The sequence below is a fragment of the Hippichthys cyanospilos genome, chromosome 7, assembly GCF_059441005.1.
Source record: "Hippichthys cyanospilos isolate Australia breed blue-spotted pipefish chromosome 7, RoL_Hcya_1.0, whole genome shotgun sequence".
In the NCBI taxonomy this organism is placed as follows: domain Eukaryota; kingdom Metazoa; phylum Chordata; class Actinopteri; order Syngnathiformes; family Syngnathidae; genus Hippichthys; species Hippichthys cyanospilos.
Window position 1 is genome coordinate 20,406,279 of NC_142375.1, and position 20,145 is coordinate 20,426,423.

At 40.3% G+C, this 20,145-nt stretch overlaps 1 protein-coding gene across 5 annotated transcripts in view; it reads left to right on the forward strand.

Annotated features, from left to right (window-relative positions):
- The window catches only part of npnta (nephronectin a), a 47,639-nt gene that overhangs the window by 23,167 nt on the left and 4,327 nt on the right, over nt 1–20,145 (forward strand). For 2 of the 5 annotated variants that reach the window (XM_088420436.1, XM_088420437.1), the window contains 7 exons: nt 6,500–6,619; nt 9,626–9,745; nt 11,261–11,395; nt 12,426–12,548; nt 14,137–14,520; nt 18,722–18,805; nt 19,314–19,412. In XM_088420436.1, the coding sequence (XP_088276562.1) occupies nt 6,500–6,619; nt 9,626–9,745; nt 11,261–11,395; nt 12,426–12,548; nt 14,137–14,520; nt 18,722–18,805; nt 19,314–19,412 (1,065 nt within the window). Of the gene's footprint in view, nt 1–378; nt 466–3,792; nt 3,866–6,499; nt 6,620–9,625; nt 9,746–11,260; nt 11,396–12,425; nt 12,549–14,136; nt 14,521–18,721; nt 18,806–19,313; nt 19,413–20,145 lie in introns of those variants that run through there. The other 3 variants (XM_088420434.1, XM_088420435.1, XM_088420438.1) reach the window with 3 other exon arrangements.

A 20,145-nucleotide genomic window follows, 5' to 3' on the forward strand; every position in this document is an offset into this window, starting at 1 on the left:
GGCTTAAGCATTGTCGTCAGGGCGATGATTCGCTTCTTTAAATGGAAGCGGCGCTCTTTGAGCCTCCTGATGCGCTTTACCGAAGGATGGTGCAAATCCGTAAGATACTGTAATTCCCTTATATCCTACTACAAAAAAAAAAAAGAAGCGGATGAACGGCTGGCAGGAGAAAGAGACCACTTTCTCCCAAATGGCCTTCTTCCATGTGCATTTCCACAAGTGTAATCCTCTTTACTGCGTAATGTTCCTCTTTACTTTCCAGGAATGTAGCGGTCAGAGGTGTTCTAATCCACTGCCTTCTCATTCTCTTGTCCCTCCACCACTTTTTCTCTTTCAAATTACCTCCTTCTTTCCACTTAAACTATTCTCTTTCGCAAGAAGAACAGCAGGACTATTTGACTCCACCGATGTGGTCCGGTCACCTACCCATTTTTCTACCGGTGGACCATCATCCGGTGACGGAGGGTGAGATTTATCTTCCCGGCGTGGTGCATGGTGAAGGAGTAACTTCACGCCTTCACCTCGTTCGCTCAAGGTTACTTCTCAGAGTGTGGAGAGGATGACCACGAACGCCGGTCTAAAAGCGAACTTGAGGAACGCCCGCATGAAATGCCGAGCATGCCTTGATCCTAAGCCTTCGACTTTGTCATCTTGCGCTCTTTAAAGGCCGTCCTCAATCTTTTGGATGCCGTTTACGATCACCCTTTTGTTAGACCAGTGCCTGGAGAGATCGTTCCTGAAAAACAAAGCCCACGGCTGAGCTAGATGTCTGTAGAGAATGAAGCACGGCATACCTCTGTGAGACTTGGATTGCCAAATACACGACTCCGCTTCCACATGGCGAATATTTTAAGATGGGCATACACTGTGAGAATTAACCAGAATCAAGCCCAACTCTCTTTTATTTGGGTTGTTCGTCGAGTTTTAAGGAGAGTCATCCCCACATGCCTTGATACATGCACCCCCGTAGAATGATTTTTAATCTATATACCTGACTTAGTTACTTTTGTATGTATTTTGTATCAATAATTCGCATTTTGAATTGAACTACTGACAAAGTTTCCCCTGTATTTCAATTTATTGAAGGCAAGAACTGGACATGGGTAATGTGTTAGCTAGATAGTGCTAGACCCTGTGAATAAAGGACATGAAAAGAAGCAAATGATCCAAAACTGATCAGGACAGGATCTTGGTACTGAGCTATGTTGTGCTATACAAGCTAAAGAAGGGATATGACAAGTAGCTAATAGAAACGGACGTCACAAGACATGGGTATTATGCTAGCTAGACAGTGCTAGGGATGGAACGTGCAGCAAATGGGACAGGGTAGGGAGCTAGGCAGAGTTGACACTGTGAGAAAAATATGAGGACAGGACATATTTAGTGTGATATGTAGAAGGTTCTACACCCTGTGAAGAAATTATATAACAACTAGAACAGAATTGGACAGGGTAAAACCCGGGTAAGCTAGCCAGAATGACACCCTATAAGGTAAAGATGTAGCATATCGGATAGGACATGAGTCGTAAGCTAGCTAGATAATGCTAGACTCTGTGAGGAAGAGACATGACGAAAGGGCAAATGGGACAAGAACGGACAGGACAGGACCAGAGTAGTGGGCTAGGCTACATGTTGTGAGGAAGCGATACCAGCCACAAGTATAAAAAAAAAAAAAACAGGATGGGACATGATTAGCGAGCTAGCTAGGGACGTAACAAATAGCAAAAAGAACAGGACAGAACATCGGTTGTGTGCTAGATTGTTTTCCTTCCTGTGAGGAACCGAGGTGGTGGGTAGCACGTAGGACGTAATGAGACAGGAAAGGGTGAACTGGGATTGGAACTGCGCTTGAAATTGAAAAGGATCCAGTGTATGTCCCACCAACCGCTTTCGAGTTTCACCATCACCCTTCAGCTTTGAGCTATCACACTTTCGACACTTTTCTCTCTTGCGTCTCAACTTCTATGCACTTTGTCTTTTACCTCCTCACAGGCTGTTTGGCATGTGCGCTCCATCCTTATTTGGGCCAAAGCACCAGGTGTTGTAGAGGCCCTCTTAGAATCACTGATTATTTATCAGGACATTTTCCATTTTTAGGGGGTCTGTTTGTTTGCGAGGAACATGCATGTATCCAAGAGTATCAAAAAGGATTTTTTTGATAAACACACCCAGGTAACGAAGGCAAAGGGCTCCGAAGTTAAACCCGTGTGTTATGTTTGTTTGACCCTCCTACAGATTTGACCCGGGGTCGTGCGTAATTTTCTAGAATCCTCCGAAACTCTTTTTGCGTGTAATCTTCCTAACTTGGTCACTGGTTATTGAGTAAAAATTACATAATTGCTCAGGTAACAACCAATCAAGACTGGAGTGTTTTCTGAGTTAGATCTTGTGATCTGACCCGTGATTGGTTGTTATCTGAGTTATGACCAACTACTGGATGTTTCAATTGAAAGCCGCAAAATGGACACTCCCTGAGATGGATTTAAAAAAAAAAAAAAAACCTTTTCATATTCCACAAAAGCAGTATTAATCATAATTCTTTAAAAAAAAAAAAAAAAAAACTAGTGGGGTTGCATGGAATGTATTATTGGCAATAATATTTTTGGGTTAACTTCCTAGTTAATGATTCTGAAAATGCAGAATTTTTTGCATGGTCAAGTGTGCAAAAATATTAGACCTGGTCTATAAGTAACCAGGGCTATTTTAAACCAAAATAATTCCCTCCTCTTCGAGTTAAAAAAAAATCTGTTTATATATTATTAAATTAATACTGTTCCACAAATACGCAGTTTTATTCATTTACAAGCATTAGGTGATAATAGTTTTGCCAAATTCTGTCCTATCAGAAAGAAGATCAAATTTCACGTCACCAGGGTCAGCGTTTTTGGCGGGAAATAAAGAGATGATATAAAACTCCGGTTTATGATTGCTACACGCAAACGTGGATTCTGAGAATTTGACCAATCTCCACTTTGGCTGGAGTGACGTTCTTTTTTTTTGGGGGGGGGGGCAGATAGGTGGAGACATTTACCACCCGTATCCAAGAACCCCGGTTACGTATACAGTATAGACTATGTCTTACATTCCATGAATGATTGGTTGTATTTTCTGCAAAATTCCTATGACTGTTCAACATTGCTTTTAACTTTTCATTTTTGTCAAGCTCGGTTTTCATCGCCGCAGGCAAGCACCGCCCCCACCAAACGGCGTCAATTTTTGTTCTGTGTAGTCGCAGTAATGAGAACACCCGCTGTCTCCTTTGGAAGAAACTCGTTTGTTCGGCGAGAAGTCACCGTTAATTATAAAAAAAAAAAAAAAAGTGACGTGATTTTTCTCTTTTATTTCTTTTTGTCTGCATGAGTGCGCACAGGTGTAGAGCGTTAAAGACGAAGCGGTTAAATGCGTCCCTCCGACATCGGCAGGTCAGAATTGTGATTTTATAGGGAAAATATGACCTGTTATTTTGCATTATTAAAGCAATAAAGTTTTGTTCATTTCGGAATGTGGACAGGGCATACGAATTCAATTCTAATACCAACTGTAGTCACCTATTATGTAGCCAGGCTTCATGAAACCACAAGCTTCTATTATTAGAAGAATTCCATCATATGTACAAACGAACCCGTGGTGTACAGTACGGTAAATTTAGAAGCTATGCAGAAGTCCCACCGACAAGGCGCCGCACACGTGTCCACGGTGCTAATCAAAGCGGCCACGAATGTCTTTTGATCTGCGGCGAATCTACGCGAGCCGGCGGTATTGTATCCAAAATAAAGCCGAGTTTATTTCCGAACGCCATGGAGACAAATGTTGATGTTGTGTTTGGTCCCAGTTGATCTCGGGACTTTGTACTCTTTGTTAGCATGTGAGTTATCCCATTTGTACTCTCATCCTTAAGCTCTTCTTACACGCTCCATAGAACCGATTGAAGAAAGCTAATTGGCTCGCCTTTTACCAAAGCTGCCGAAATAATAGCATTACATTATAAGCCCTTTAATTAATGGAAAAAAATATCGTTTTGTGCTTCCTTGTTGGATTTATGTCAGTGGAAGTTATGTTCGAATGAGAATCCTCACGATGCGATTTTGGATGTGGGAGCAGAGAAGCTGTGACAAGTCTGGCCGTTACTTTTTTTAACCACTTTTAATTGTAAAAAATATCGTATTTTGTCTTGAAATTATTTTACGACTACGATTTTTTGAATGTTTTTTTATTGTTAGTACTTTGAAAAATACATTTTGCCACTTGCTGTCGGCTAAAAATGACACTAAGTGCTCAAAACTCACCTGTTTTCTTTATTTGGTCATGTGACATTCACAGCTGAGCTGTGATTGGTTCTTATCTGATTACATCTCATTTACTGTTACGATTTTTTAAGCTATTAATCCAGCTAACAAATTGATTACATCCAAAATATTAACTTTTATATATATTTATATATATAAATATATTTTTTTTTACTGCAGGATTCCTTCAGTGTCCAAACTATGGCCCGAGGGCCATTTGTGCCCAATTTTAAGCAGCCTGCGGCATATATATGAAAAATAATGTCGATCAGAATTGTTCTAGTATATACCATTAATATTTTATAGCTGAAAACGGCTATATAAGTATCGTTTTAAATAAATAAACTCCCCCAGGATGCAATTTGTGCCCGCACTGTTAACGCACATTTAAGTGCGGTGTAGAATTATAGGGCGTGATTTTGCTTCCACTTCACTAAAGAGGGTCAAGATTTAATACGCCCGTGGAATAAATTGCTTTATTCCAAATTCAAAGGCCTAAATGAAAAGGCCATTGATTTGCTGCACTTTCTTTCTGCGTTTGTAACGCAGCGGCGTGCGCTGTGCCTAAGGAGAAAACGTCAGGGCCATTAGTCACACCTGCACTTTTTCACACTGCCAAACGTTAAAATAGTCCGCCGCCGGGAAGTCACCTCAGGGGGCCGGTAGGCATAAATAAGGGATAAAGCTGTCACTGGTTAAAGCATTTAGAAATCAGGCGTATGAAGCAAAATGAAGTCGTATCAGGATCGTTTCTCAGCTCGCTGACAGGCAGGAAGCGGATATCGCGGTGACGCGACGAGGGATGGGAGATTTATACAGTTATTAGCTCCACCTGTGCTCAGGTTATCAAAAATACCTTTTGTGGTGGTAGGGAGCTAATTTTTTTCTTTTTAATGGATTTTTTTTTTTTTTTTTACACGCCCTTTGGGTGTCCTGTCAACATGAAAGAAGCCAAGAATGATGTACTGCTTGGATAAGAGACAGCTGGATGACGTCCCGGTGAACTTGCTGTGAGTCAGCGGGATTTAATCATGTCAATCCATCACGTGCAGCTAGCCAGGTTTGCAAAATTCAGTGAATTGAAAGGGAATCAAATAAAACTAGAGCAGAAATTTAACAAGGGTAATTTAACCCTTGTGCGGTATTTTGATCATTTCTTCCACATCATTCTCGCGGGATTTTAGACAAGGGACGACACACTCATAACTAAGCGGTTGTGCTAATTTGAACGTGGACATGTTGTCACCATGTGGGTGAAATTTCAGCTCCCTGGTGCAATGATTTAACTTTGATGGGAAATGCCTTTGATGTAAAGATCAAAGGGTTGGACAAAATACTACACAAGAGTTAAATTCAATTTATTTGAGCTTACTCTTGATTAAAGTATTTACAATGATGAAATTTTTATCAAACAGTTATTGAATGTGTGTTTTTTAGATATTTTTTTAAAGCTTTTTGTTCAATATTTTAAATGTTTTTTTTTTTCGTTTTGTTATTTTAAAGACTAATAGAAAAATAAACATCAAAACCCACCGAATTTTACCCATCTCAGAGGATCACCATTTTCACAATTACCTGAAAATTTCATCACATTTGCTCAGTAAACAACCAAGCATGACTCAGCTGTTTTTTGAGATAGGTCATGTGACATTCGCAAGTTGAGCCATGATTGGCTGCTACCTGAGCACTGAGCAACTGAAATGTCATTTTAGGTCAACAGGAAGAGGCAAAATGGCCGCCCACTGGATGAAAACAAATGGACTTTGCCGTTTAATTCATATTCCTCAAATACAGCGTTATCGTCCATGTTAATGTGTTGACAGTGGAATAATTGATTATTCAATAAAATATTTAAAACTTGAAAAAGTTGTTCTTACAAAAAAAAATGAAATGCTATACAGTACTTTCAATTTGTTTTATTACCCACGGATATGACAAAAACGAATCAAATTTGAACCCCAACGCGATACCTTTCATTCCACGCTTCCGATTTACCGTAAAGTTGCCACCCCTAAGTTCAATTCACATTTTCAGTAACTTCTCCGCTTCCCGCCGAAGGAGGTGAGCTTTGCGGACGCGTCCAAACACGTCGGCCTTCTCCACAAACACAGACAGCTCCACCTGAGTGGATCCAACCTCTTCACCTCTGCCCTCCCTGACTAATTTCTGCCCCTCCCACGTTCTACCGACGCCGTTTCTCGTCTTGTCTGCAGATCTGAACGAGTGCGGGCTGAAGCCGCGGCCCTGCAAACACAGGTGCATGAACACCTACGGCAGCTACAAGTGCTACTGCCTCAATGGCTACATGCTAATGCCCGACGGCACCTGCGGAAGTAAGTATTTTTTGTTGTTACAAAATGAATAAAATGAGCCTCATTTGAGAGAAATATTTCAATCAATGGAAATTACCTCAATAAGTGGATGCAAACCAATTGAATTGGACCACTTTGTGAATTTTTGTGAAGAAAAGTTTTCGGGCCCCCTCCAAAGCACTTGACACACTGACTATGAATAAAATTATTATCTATAAAAATTGTATAAGCATACCTAAGCCTGTGTTCTTTTCAACATTAAAAAGCAAAATAAATCAACTTTTAACATCTGTTGATTATATTTGACAGCTTTTATACAGGTTACAGCTTAGTCTAAAACTGAAAAAAAACAAAAACAAAAGTGCATCAATGTGACTGTAAAGAATAAAAGATGAACATTCTTATTTTATTGCGATTACATTTCACATGACAAAAACTTGGGGTCATCAGCTCCTCGCACCCCCCAGTTTTAATTTAGAAAAATGCAAGAAAAACCTTTGCTACAATACGTAACCTTCAATTTTATTCTATATTTCACATTTACAAACTGATTTTCATAAAAAATAGCAACAGCCTTTGCGACGTAACATTCAATTTTATTCTATGTTTCACATTTACAAACTGTGAATTTCATCAAAAATAGTATGAAAAAAACCCCAACACTGCTTCACTCTCTTTGACATCTTTGGTCCATACCAATGAATTCATTGACCTCTTGATGTGTTTAAGACCAGCTGAATTTTAGATTTTTGGGGAGGTACTAAGTGAATTTGAGATCTATACTGTAATATGCATGCCTAATATAGTACACAATATGTGACCAATGAAAGCAATGAGTCACCAACAGAAAAAAGCAACAGAAAAATCAAGGCTGCAGTTTTGGAGGAAGCAACACAAATACAGCCAAGCGCCTCGGGTCATGACAGTTGTTTTGTTCACATAACTGGGAAAATGGATGAAAAACTCAGCGTTCCATGTCGCAACATGAAAATAACATAAGTCAGGAACGTTGTAACACGGGGGTCCGCTGTACTTAATTCTGAAAATTATGCAAATGTTAATATCAACAAAAGCAGCACAAAGAATCAGCAGCACATGTATTTTTATTATCCCGCTAATCACGTTTATGATGTTGACTTTGTCAAACATTGCCACGAAGTGACGTAATGCTGCTGTGACGTAATTCTATCGATAGATCAGTAGTGCCGCTATAATGATTGACACGTAACATGCCTATACGTTACCGAGGCATTACGTTCCATCCAGTAGCAGTGTAGAAAGTAAAAACCTTTAGGAACAGTGTCATTTTACTGGCTCCTTTGTAGTGTTTCCCAGCAAAGGGAGTAGATGCCTGTGCATGTCTCCCAATAAATTCCGTCACCTTGCCTAATAAACATTCCCCCCTCGTGTTTTTTCCACCTGGGTTTCTTGTCATTTCCAGTATCTCACTTTTTTTTTTTTTTTTCCATTGCTCATCACTTGAGGCTATGTTCTGCAGTGCCGCGTGAAGGACGGTTTTCGAATTGTCTTTGCCGCCCGAGCTCTGATCAATAGATCAGTGCAGCATTTAATCAGCCGGCCCCACCGTCCTCAAACTGCGAGACGACTGCCCTGGCGGAACGGGCCCGGCTTTTCAATTTTCACTTCACGGTTAGGAGTTATCGAGATGACAGGAGCAAATTCCAGTTGACCGTATAATCGTTTTGGAGTCATTGCCGTGGTTTTGATGCACACAACATGGACCAAGTACGCCTGAGTTGATATTTCTGATGGGCCAGAAAAAAGGTCTGTTAAGAGTATCGATTAGGAGTTTTGGTTGAGTAGATTTTGTTGCAGGTCATTTTTCAAACCCTGTTAAGTGTGCGCATTTTCTGAGTGAAAAATGAGTCCAGATTGTTGTATTCAGACCACACAATACGAGAAAGAAGGCAGGAGATGAACCGAAGTGATAGGTAAATTGCTTAGTAATTGGTAGGGTGTTGTTAACAGTTAATCAATGGTCAGTAGGTTGGTTTTGGTAAATGATGGATTGATACAGGAAGTACTGTAGATATGAGTGTCAGGCACTTAGCTTCATTGAAAAATTGGTATAGTTAGCTTTATCAGCTGACAGTTAATCACCAATCGCAACAGTTACGAATGAAGTATATTTCCATAATTTTTGTCAGCCGCTCATCCTGATGAATTGCCCAGCTGGATTGGTGTTAGTCCGTAATCCATCAATATGAATGTTGGATAGGTCTGTAGGTAGGGTTTAAGTTTGTTAGTATTGGTCTATTTTACTGATGAATAGGTCAGTTAATCGGATTAGCGTTAGCCGATTGACAGTCGTCCAACAGTTTTCCGACGGTTGTACCGATAAATAAAAGGTTAGTGGCTTGGTAAGCTTTGTCGGTCTATGGTTGATCAATAGTTAATTGACCTCCTTTAATTGAAAATTGATTAAATCCTCAGAATTTCAGCTAGGTAAGAGAACGCTTTCCTTCAGTGCTCAAAAAAGCCGGACAAACAGACTCAGGGCCAGCTTTTTCCCCTGAGCTATTAACGCTCCGACGCGTGCAACACTTGAAGACAAGATAAAAGTAATAAAGATGAAAGATGGATGAAACAAAGGGAAAGACATGTGAGAAATTGATGTATGAAAATGTATTGAAAATTTGGCATTTTCTTTCTTTCTTTTTTTTAATGTTTAGTTTTTAACATCAGTCAGATTGTAAAATACACTTCATGTTTTTTTATGTTTCCATCCAAGACATATAGAGAAAAGTCCCCTGTTGTGTCAAATTTCTGTCTGCAAGTCTTATTTCGTCGTAAAGGAGTCCTGCATAAACCAAATCGAGATTTTGATGTTTCAGCACAGTCAGTCTTTGGCGCAGCGGAATGCAACAATGTCCGTGTGTTTTGTTCCTTTTGTTTGCGCCCCACAACCGGCCCCCCTTTTATCCTATGAAGGATAAAGTCATGAGAGCGCTTTCTCTCAGGGCACCAGCTCGTACTAATGTGTCTTGTTTCCTTTGTAACCACCAGACCTTCACACTTGCAGCATGGCCAACTGCCAGTACGGCTGCGAGGTGCTGAAAGGAGAGGTCCGATGTCAGTGTCCGTCGCCGGGACTACAGCTGGCTCCGGATGGCAGAACCTGCGTGGGTAAGTGATGGTGCCGTCTTTATTTACCTCCTCTGGCTTGAAAGTTGAGCCTCTGGCTGCGCCTCCCTCTGTAGAACGACTCACGCAATACATCACCGACAGGAATGTTGTGTTTTTCTCCCCGGATCCAAGCGTGGCAGACCACGCGATGTAAAATGATAAAAGGGGATTAGTAGAGCAAACCTGGAAGAAAAAACAAATCAGATCTCCCGGCTTTTTTGACACCAGAGGTTAAACAACTTGATCAAGTGCAAGAGTCGCCTTAAAACATTTTTTTTTAGCACGTTCCCCCTGACTAGTTCTCATTTCTGCCCTACGGCCCCATATAACTTGTGGGTTGGGTAATTGTAGGACACGGAATGGACATCAGTCATAAAGACAGGAGGAGGAGAAGTAAAACCTGCTGCAGGTGTTGCATGGGATGCTCCACTTCCGTCTCAATGCTAAATTTTCACAGCTGAGTTTTATGACCTGTTAATTTTGTTTTAGGCCAGAGCTCACAACAGCGTTCTTTGGACTGGTGTACTTAAAAACGAGAAGATTCTGGATATGAATCTATTAATGTCCTCCGCTAACAAAACATTAGCTCTGTGTTGTCTGCCAGAAATAATGAATTGATTCCATCTATGTGATCTTGACACCACTCACACCATTTTTTTGTTTGTTTGGTTTTGTTTTTATTGCCTACTTTATTATTTGCTCGATTATGGAATGTAGTCTGCTCTGGGAAATGAACAAAAGAATTTCAAAAGCTATGCAATTTATAGCTAGCTTCAAAGAGTTGTAGTTAAAACTTAATTTTTGACACTCTCCTTTTGTTATTCTATCTGAAGTAGTGTGAAATCATTTCATATTGACTCGACTCTTTTTGAATTGAAAATTGATTCTGAATTGATTAGTTGACCCGAAAATCTGCATTTAATCAAATTGTGAAACATTCAAAGATTTCTCTCCTTTCGGGTGTTCAAAGGAAAACACAGCAATACCAAATCACTTCAAAATAATGATGACCAAAATCTACTATCCACAAAATTTCAGATTTTTCACATTAAATCCATAGAACAAGGATGATGTCGCATTTTCAAACCTCCTTTATGGAAAATAAAAGGCTTGTTTTCATCAGGGGTTTTTGGGGCCATCTGTGTGTAAACAGACAAAAAAAAAGACAGAAAAATCAGTTCTGAAAACTGACAGACGGATTGTAGATTGGCGAGAGGGTTGAGGTTCAAGCCGAAAAATGCAGACGTGGAAAGAGAACGTGACAGCGGCATCACGCCGGTAACTGGAGCTGTGACTCTTGGCACCAAAAGTCACACTAGGAATATTCTAGGAACAACATGTGAGGTCTATTCCCAAACAAGCCTAGACTACAGTCACTCTAAATTGGACTCTGTTTTTGTGCCTGCATAATAATGTCCACGCTCCCAAAGTTTTCACATCACGGAAAAAGCAAAATGCAAATCAGCTATAAATAAGTAATAGTGATCTTTCATCCTCTTGTGAAAATTTTCGCAGACGTGGATGAGTGCGCAACTGGGATCGCCGTGTGTCCCAGGTTCCGGAAGTGCATCAACACCTTTGGCAGCTACATCTGCAAGTGCCACGAGGGCTTTGACCTGCAGTATATCAACGGGAAATACCAGTGTATCGGTACGATTCGCTCGCATTTGATTTTCTGTCATTTGGATTTTCGGCTTATGATTAACGTGTCCATCCAATTTCATGTTGTTTGATGAAATTGGTGTAGGAGATTTTCCAAATTTCCATGGTTTACCGAATGCCTCGTTTTGGTTAGAGACCCCTAAAATATGGTACCGAAAATTCCACCAGGACCAAAGTATATAAAATATCGTGGAGTGAACAAGAATGTTCGTACATTATGATGTTCCAGACCCTATAAATAAGATAATTATCTATAAAAAAATTGTAGGTATATGTACATCTCAAATTAGATTTAACTCAGTTATAAAACAGAATAAAACTCAGTTTTTACAGGGTTTATACAAGTTACAGGTTAGTCTGAAACGGAAAAAAAGTGCATGAAAGTGCTTGAAATAAAAATCGGATGTCCATCTTGATTTAAAGTAGAAACATGAACATTGACGTTGACTAACTGAACCATTTGATGCTTAAACAAAAAAAAATCAGTAAATTGATTTGGAACATTAACATAGGAGCATCAGTATTTTAAATGTTTTAACGTGAAGAAAAACATATTAAACATTGTGCTGATTTTTTTTTTCAAAAATCACAATAAGCATTATTGTGATTTAGAAAAAATATTGACATCAATTTGAAAACTTTTATAACACCAACACAGACTTTGCTCATGTGAGTGACACTGCACCTCCTGGTGCTGTGTATATGCAATTATATTTCATACCACAAATCAAAGACTACGATGATAAGCAGAAAATGTATGGTTTGAAGCTATTCTCTTGAAGTTTTGTTTCTTTACTTTTATGTAAGGCTTTATGAACACAACGGCCTAAATGACCATATTGGGCGTTTGAAAGCATATCTGGAATGCTCGTCTCATCTACTGTAATATTAGGCCCATCCCGCTTTAACGCCATGACCGTTCGTCCCAATTGTCCTCCCGCAAAACCTCCGCAGTCACATCGCGATGGCTCATTCATTGTCATGTGTTTTTCCTCCTTCCTCCCGTTTTCCCTCGCAGATGTTGACGAGTGCACTCTGGAGAGCGGCCGCTGCGGCGCCTACGCCGCCTGCTTCAACACGCCGGGCTCGTACAAGTGCAAGTGCAAAGACGGCTACAGGGGGACGGGCCGAGACTGCAAACGTAAGACAACACATTGGAAAAAGCGGAGGGATTTTTTTTTCTTTTCTTTCTAAGACTTGTCAGTCACTGCTTTTTTTTTTTTTTGCATCCTTATCACATTTACCCAGAATGTTGCTCTTCCATTCTGTCTATTTTAATCGGGCCAAAGAGTCATTGAGCTTGCAAAATGTATTTATTTTGCAGAGGAGTTTCTCCCTGGCTCTCACACAGTCCATTAGTTTCCTGAGAATTATAATCATTGAGTCCTTCGGCAGGCATTAATGGCGTGGCAGTCCAGTGAGCGGGAAGGACACGCCGCTTCCTCTCGCCGTCATCAAGGGCATAGGGTGGGTGTTGGGAGTGGGGGGGGGGGGTCCTGTCGCAATATCCACCACGGGAATCAGATATCAAAGTCCGGCGTAAGATGAGAAGGCGACAAGTGAGGTACCGAGCTTTTGTCCGCACACATTCCTAACACGTGAAACCCGGATGAGGCGACCCCTTACCCCAACAACACCGCAGCCCCCCCACCCCCCCCCCCCCACCCCCCGCCCCCCATCACACCTTCAGACGTGAAGAATGCGCAGCGGAACAAAAGGACAACGTCCGTGACGTCATCAAAATGTGGTTTGCGTGTGGTCCTCGTGCCGCAGTTGGCGGAATGGAGTCTCCTTACGTGACTCCAGTTGGGCTCAAAGTTCCAGTCAAGAGTTTGGAGACAGATTCAAAATTCAACATAAGGAATTAGGAGTTTTTAATTCATTCAATGCCAGGGACCTATTTTTACGTTTTTTTTTTTTTTTAGTCCGAACGTTAAATCCCTGATACTTAAGTATTTCATCGATACTTAAAGGGACAGTGTGTAAGATTTAGACCATTTTTCATTAAAAAGGAAATGGTGCTTAATGACCAGCAATATGTTTAAATATAATCATAGGTCTAGTTATCATTAAATTATATTACATGGGGGGTGGGATTGTTAGAGATACAGACAATGGTAAATATCGCACAAAACTTTCAAATCTTACACACTATCTCTTCAAGGACATTAAGGACTTTAATTTAAAGATACTTAAGTATACGGGATTAAACGCGCAAACTCTTAAAAAACGTGAAAATACGTCCCTGGCATTGAATGATTTAATTTTACTCAAACCCATGTTTTAAGATTTTACGCTAAAACTGGATTTCAAACCAGGCAACTTCTGCTGAAGCTTTGCACATCTCGGCATTGTAATCCTAACCCAAAATACTACACGAGAGCTAAGTAGCAGAGTTCAAAACGCGAAACTGTATTCGACCAATCACTGCACACAGAAAAGTACTTAATGTTATTGTTTATTCATCTATGTGTCCTGCAAATGTCCCCTGTTTGTTTTGCCAAAAGTCTGCCGGGATAGTCTCCAGCTCTTGTGTGTTTCTAAACAGCATAAGTGCCATAAAACCGCCCGCGGTTGGTAAAAACGAGACATTTGGGGGACGTCACAAGTTTGAGGACGCAACCGAACGCATATTAAAAGTGTCGTTACGACACTTAACGGCCAATTGTCTGCCTCATTACATCTTCACGACTTGTTAGCGCTCCATCTGCACGTTTTTGTCATTCCAGCCATTCCCAAGGTGGTCATAGACCCGCCAAGGCCGGGCAAACTGCCACCCAGCTTCCACAACCAGCTGCCCGACGTGGACCAGAGAAGAACCACCACCACCACGCTACGCCCCCCTGTGACACACAGGAGGGTGTTCACCGCCGCCCCCAGAACCACCACGGCCGCAGCGATCGCCACGGAGCCTCCGAGGCGGACGACCACGACTTCCACCCGGAAGCCCTTCGTCCCGACCAAAAGACCGACTCGCAAGCCCTACGCCCCCCCGAAAGCGCCGACCCCCACAAGACGGACCCCGGCGACGACTCCGACGCCGCGTCCTCAGGCGACCACCGTGGACAACAGCATCCACAAGGACGTGACCAAGCAGCGGGGAGATGTGCACAGTAAGTTTTTTTTTTTTTTTCCCCGCAGCATGAAAAAAAAATCACATTTTGTGGCTCTTAGTGGAATTATAGGCCATTTAACAAATAGTGTTTGTGGATTTTATGACCGTTTAGAGGCAGCACAAGGCTTTAAAAGCTACTTTGCTAATAAAGGTTATACATCTGACTTTTAAAGCACTTTCAGATACTTGGAAATGTTTGAGAGCGCTGCTAAAACACATTGTTTTTTCATCCTTTGGGCCATTATTTTCACTTGAAAATGCAGAAGTAAAAAGATGGTGAAAACGCTCAAGTGATAAATTCCTAACTTAAATCGTGGAGCTCTCATTCAAAACATTAGGGTGGCTACCACAGGTGCATCTTTACAAATTAGAATGCCGCAGGAAACATTTTATTTCAGGAGTTTCGAAACGTGAATCTGTATAAAGCACTCCTTTTTTTTAAACTAATTTTGACGGTTATAGTTAATAAAAAAAGTCGTTCGTAATTAATCTATAGATCCATTTTGGCCATTTTAAGGTGTCCTTCAAAGGCCGGCTTGTCTTGCTTTTTCAAATCCAGTCCCTGAATTCACCTTAACTTTGCAGCATTATGTTTAGTAGACATGTCTGTCATCAGTAGACTCATAAAAATTTCCAAGAGTCTATACCACAAAAGACACTCTTTACTGGGCTGATTTTGTTTGAAACACTAAAAAGAACTAGTGTGTTTTCCACACTACAAGGTGCGCCGGTTTATAAGGCTTTTTTTAAAAGTGTTTTTATAAATAGGGCACACCGCAATATAAGGCGCATAGAATAGAAGCTACAGTAGTGGCTGGGGTTGTGTTATGCGTCCACTAGATGGAGCTGCACTAAAGGGAATGTCAACAAAACAATCACGCAAGTCAGTCAATCAGAAATTAAGAATAAAGATTGAATTTGTAGAAAGTACTAGCTGAACGATGGGTAAAAAATACCTTGATTAGATTAAGAGATTCTATAGATTTATTGTCATATGTATAGTTGTACTACACAATGAAATTCTTATTATGTTCACTTCCCAAGCAGCAGACTACAATCCATGTGATAAATAAATAAATAGCAATAAACAACAAACAGAGACAATGGTGCTAAAAATGTAGTGCAGAACATATTGTAGTGCAAAATGAAAAGACTGTTAGAATATAGTTATGTTTCAATTAAATATTAAACTTTTTTTTTTTTAATTGCAACTAAAAACCTTAAAATGTATTGTTTTGTTGATTTTATTTATTCTGGTTTTGCACCTTGTCCCCATATAAATTGCTTCCAAACTGGAGCATACATAGCATATATTATTGGCCCTGCTTTGATTGATATCAAAATTTCAAACAAGTTTAAATCGTAAAAAATACATTTAGAACTGAAATGCAGAGGTAAAAAATTACAGAAATTACATGGCGTCAAGTAATTTAATTTTATTGTCCCCAAAAAATGAAAACTTGCTGTTTATGCAGCGTTTAAGGCACAGCAGATGACAAGGCGCACTGTCAAATTTTGAGAAATTTGAAGGCTTTTAGGTGTGCCTTATAGTAGGGAAAATACGGTATAAAAACTCGCCTTTTATATATAGGGAGATCACCCTTAGCAGCCGGAATCACAAATGAGTATCCTAGACAGATGGGTGACTCTAAATGATCTAAATTTATCTTGCCTACATCGTCTAATGTAGTAAGCGGCACATGCAGTCAAAAGTTAGATGATCATTTTTGAGCATCTGCCGTTTAAAAAAAAAAAAAAAAGTGAATTTTTATTTTTACTACACATCATCGAACAAGGACGCGAATGGAACCGCGCGGTTACAGCCAGTCGGTTACGAGCGTAACTCCAAATGCGTGCTGCCGCGAAGTTGGTTGGGGCAGGTGAGGTGTTTGCGCGGGCAGATGGCGGCACGTAATTAGAAATGGGGGGAGGGGGGGGGGATAGGGGCGGAGGGATGATTTCATTAGCACCTGTCTGCAAGTCGCTGCTTTTCGGAGACGACTCCCCCACCGAGCGCTTATTCATATAATCGCTGGCAAATAAAAAAGAAGGAGCCTCCAGCCTCCACGATATTTACGGGCAATCGTCATTCAGCGTAAATTGACAAGGCTAGCGCCACTGTCCTCTAAATTCTAATGGTGCAGACAGTGAGTACAAACAATTGCGCTAACGTTAGCATCGATGCCGGTTCAATCGATTGCAGAGTTTTTGCTCCACTTTCTGAGTCAACACAGCACTCCAAGGAGGATTTTTTTTTTTCATTAAATCCCAAATAAATGTTTTTAAAAGTGCTGACATTTACTTCGGGTACCGGTACTTATTTTTAGCTTTTTCCGTTTTTTCAGGTGTCTGGCTAAAGGAGGATGTAAAAATGGCTGGCACTAAATGAATGAAGTACTAGAGTAATACATGTTAAATTATTGAATGACTTTAAAGATTAAATTCATGAATTACTTGATAGATAAAAGTAATCAATTACTTTAGGTACCCGAGTACCTAGAGTTAATGAATGCTCTAAAGTAATTCATGTAATACTCATTACCTCAGAATTGAATGTTTTCAGTATTTTAGTATCGATTACTTTAGCACTTACTTACCAAAGGTAATTGATTACTTTATTACTCTATTCATACTTAATTCTTCGAACCCATCCATTGTTTGAACCTCTTTACCCCCCCCAAAAAAAAACCTCACTGCGACTAGTGAATTACGTTTTTTTTTATGGAGAGGAGCTGACACCCTTGACTAATCCTTACCTAATATTAAGCCGACTGAGCACTGTAGTGCTAACTGTGACCATTGGATGGCAGTGTTTCCACACTGCAACACAACTACATGCAAGCGTAACTGAAGAATGGAAGTCAATCTTTCAATGACAGCAACCATATTTACATAGACATTTTACATAATATTCTGTTGGCCTTGAAAGGTGATTAAAAAAGCAAAAATATTGGCCCACTAGAGGTTCCCTTTTCCAATAACGCCTGGCACTGAAAGAGTTAAGCTAAAGTGCCTTCATTTGAACAAGATTATATATTAGGGCTGGTTCAGACTCCACTTTAGGACTGAGTGTAGAGTGTTGCATCATGAGTTAGGGTCCTTTAGAGGAAAAAAAAAACCGCAAAGCACTGAGGATCCAAAAAGTGAAACGACGATGGAACATCCCTGGACGGACCAGTTATAATTTTACCATACTTCTTGAATTTATTCTTCATTCAACCCTAACAGTAGTTTCACCGTAAACAATTTTGGTATCCGCGCTTGTACCCAAAACTCCCCATTCAGTGTTTTAGCATGTACTTTTCTCTACTAAAAACCTCACCCTGAACTCCACCAAAAAAATAAATGCCACACCCTTTACGCCCAGTTGATTATATAACCATGGAGTTATAATTTGACCACATTTCCTAAAATAGTTTCCTCCGCTCTCGTAGACACCGTAGCCCCAATTAATCACCAACTAAGCTTACTATACCCACATTCATTATTTTATTTGCGATGAATATGTCCAAATGGAAAATGAATCTTTTTTAGGGTCATCCATTAGAAAGAGGATAAATAATGAGGAAGAGGACAGTTCAAGATCTATTTTCAGTCTCTTGACTCACAGTTCAGGTTACACCTTCCTTAATCAGGATCATTTTTATTTATACGCTCTTTGAGCGGATGCCTGATATCCAAGTAGAAGGGGGAGGCACATTCCTTCAAAGACCATCTGCATACACACACACGTAGAGCGCCGGATGCCAAGGATCGCTGGAGGTTCGGGTCCGAGTCTTTCTCCTCCTCCGCTTGCAGGGCTTTAGGCCATGCCAGTATTTATGACTCACTTGTTGGATCCGTCAGGTCACATGAGTCTGGAACAGGCTCTGCACCCAACGTTTTTATTATTAAATCACGCTGAGATTTTTTATTTTTGTCGTTCGTGTCTGAGGGGCAGAAAAAAACCCAAACTAGAATTCAAACTGTACCAAGCTCACAGTAATTGTTCAATCCAAGTTTGTGTATTCTTATAGTCTACAATTACGAGTCATTTGGAAAATGTTACATTTTAAGTAGGATATTAAATAGAATTTTTAGGAAACTATAATAATAATAATTGTATCTCTTTTTTTTTAGTTATAGCTAATTGTCTGCCAAACTTAACACTCACAAGTTTTGTTTGCGGGTATTCATATTGACCCCGTTTGTCTCCCCAGTCCCGCGGAATCACAACCACAACACGGTGCTGGACTTTGACATTGAGCTGGGCAACACGGCTGACGAAGCCAAGGACGACCCCGGTAAGGCTATGCGTGTCATATGACCCCACGAGTCACATGACACGATTGTATACTTCACCCATCGCTGAAATTACTCCTAAACCAGATTTTAAAAAAGTAATAACAATAATAAATGATAAAATTCTGGTTAGACGTTTTTTTTTATCGAGTGGAGATGACAACTTTGACTAATATAATCCAATTAAACACTGTAATGTTAACTGTGACCATCGGATGGCGGTGTTTCCACATTTACAACGCAGCTATTACCGACATCAATTTTAACTGAAGAATGGAAGTCAATCTTTCATATGTCAGCGCCCATATTTATACATAGCACACAATATTCTGTTGGCCTTGAAAGGTGAGTGAAAATGTGAAATATATTGGCCCGCTATTGTCTCCTAAAATAGGCTTCTTTTGGTTGAAATATTCCCAAATTATAAACGTCTCCAGAAAACCTGTATTTCTGTGACTGGACGACTTCCGTCTGGCAATCAAGTTTTGTTTCCGTCTCCCTCCCGGGCAGATTCTGGCTTCCTGAGCTGCTCCTTCGACGACGGCCTCTGCGGCTGGATCAGGGACAAAGACGGAGACGTGCATTGGGAGACAACGGCGGACCCGGCAGGTAATGAAAAGCCGGTGAGCTGTTAGTGTTCCCCGATGTAAACAAAGCATCCATTTTGGACGCAATGACAGGAGGCCATTTGAAGACTTGGGACGACAACGGGATGCCAATGAGTGACACTTTACACTCAAATTACCGTATTTTTGTTCACTAGCTTTACTTAAGGTGGACATGTTTGGATTGTCTGGACGTGACTCAGGGGTGGACAAACATGAAGAAGAGCCCGTGGCATCCTTGGAATGACACTATTCAAATATTATAAATACTTTTTTTTTTTTTTTTGCTCAGGTGTGTCCATTTTGTCTCAGCAATGTTATAGCATCCCACCAAACACATGAGTCATCATTGGAAAGCCCCACATTGTCCTCGAATGAGCACTCTAGGACTTAGTAGGGTAGCTTGAATGAGTCAAAAAATCAGACGTCAACCACAATGGACACAAATAAATAGAATGGTTCTCAGGAGAATATTTTTAGGGAAAAAAATGTGTCAAGCGTCTCAGTATTGTGCAGGTACAAATTGTGGTGCGCAGGCTCCCTCTAGTGGTAAGAATTACTGCAACAGTAGAGTTCAGTTCTATTTAACTTGTAAGTTAAATCATTTAATCTCTTGCCAAAATGTATTTATTTTTACTAATTGTGTTTTCGTTTTTACAAAAATTGTTATGTATCTTTCACACAACATTGCTTCCAATATTATTTTTTTAATTGAAATAACTTCCTGTAACCATATA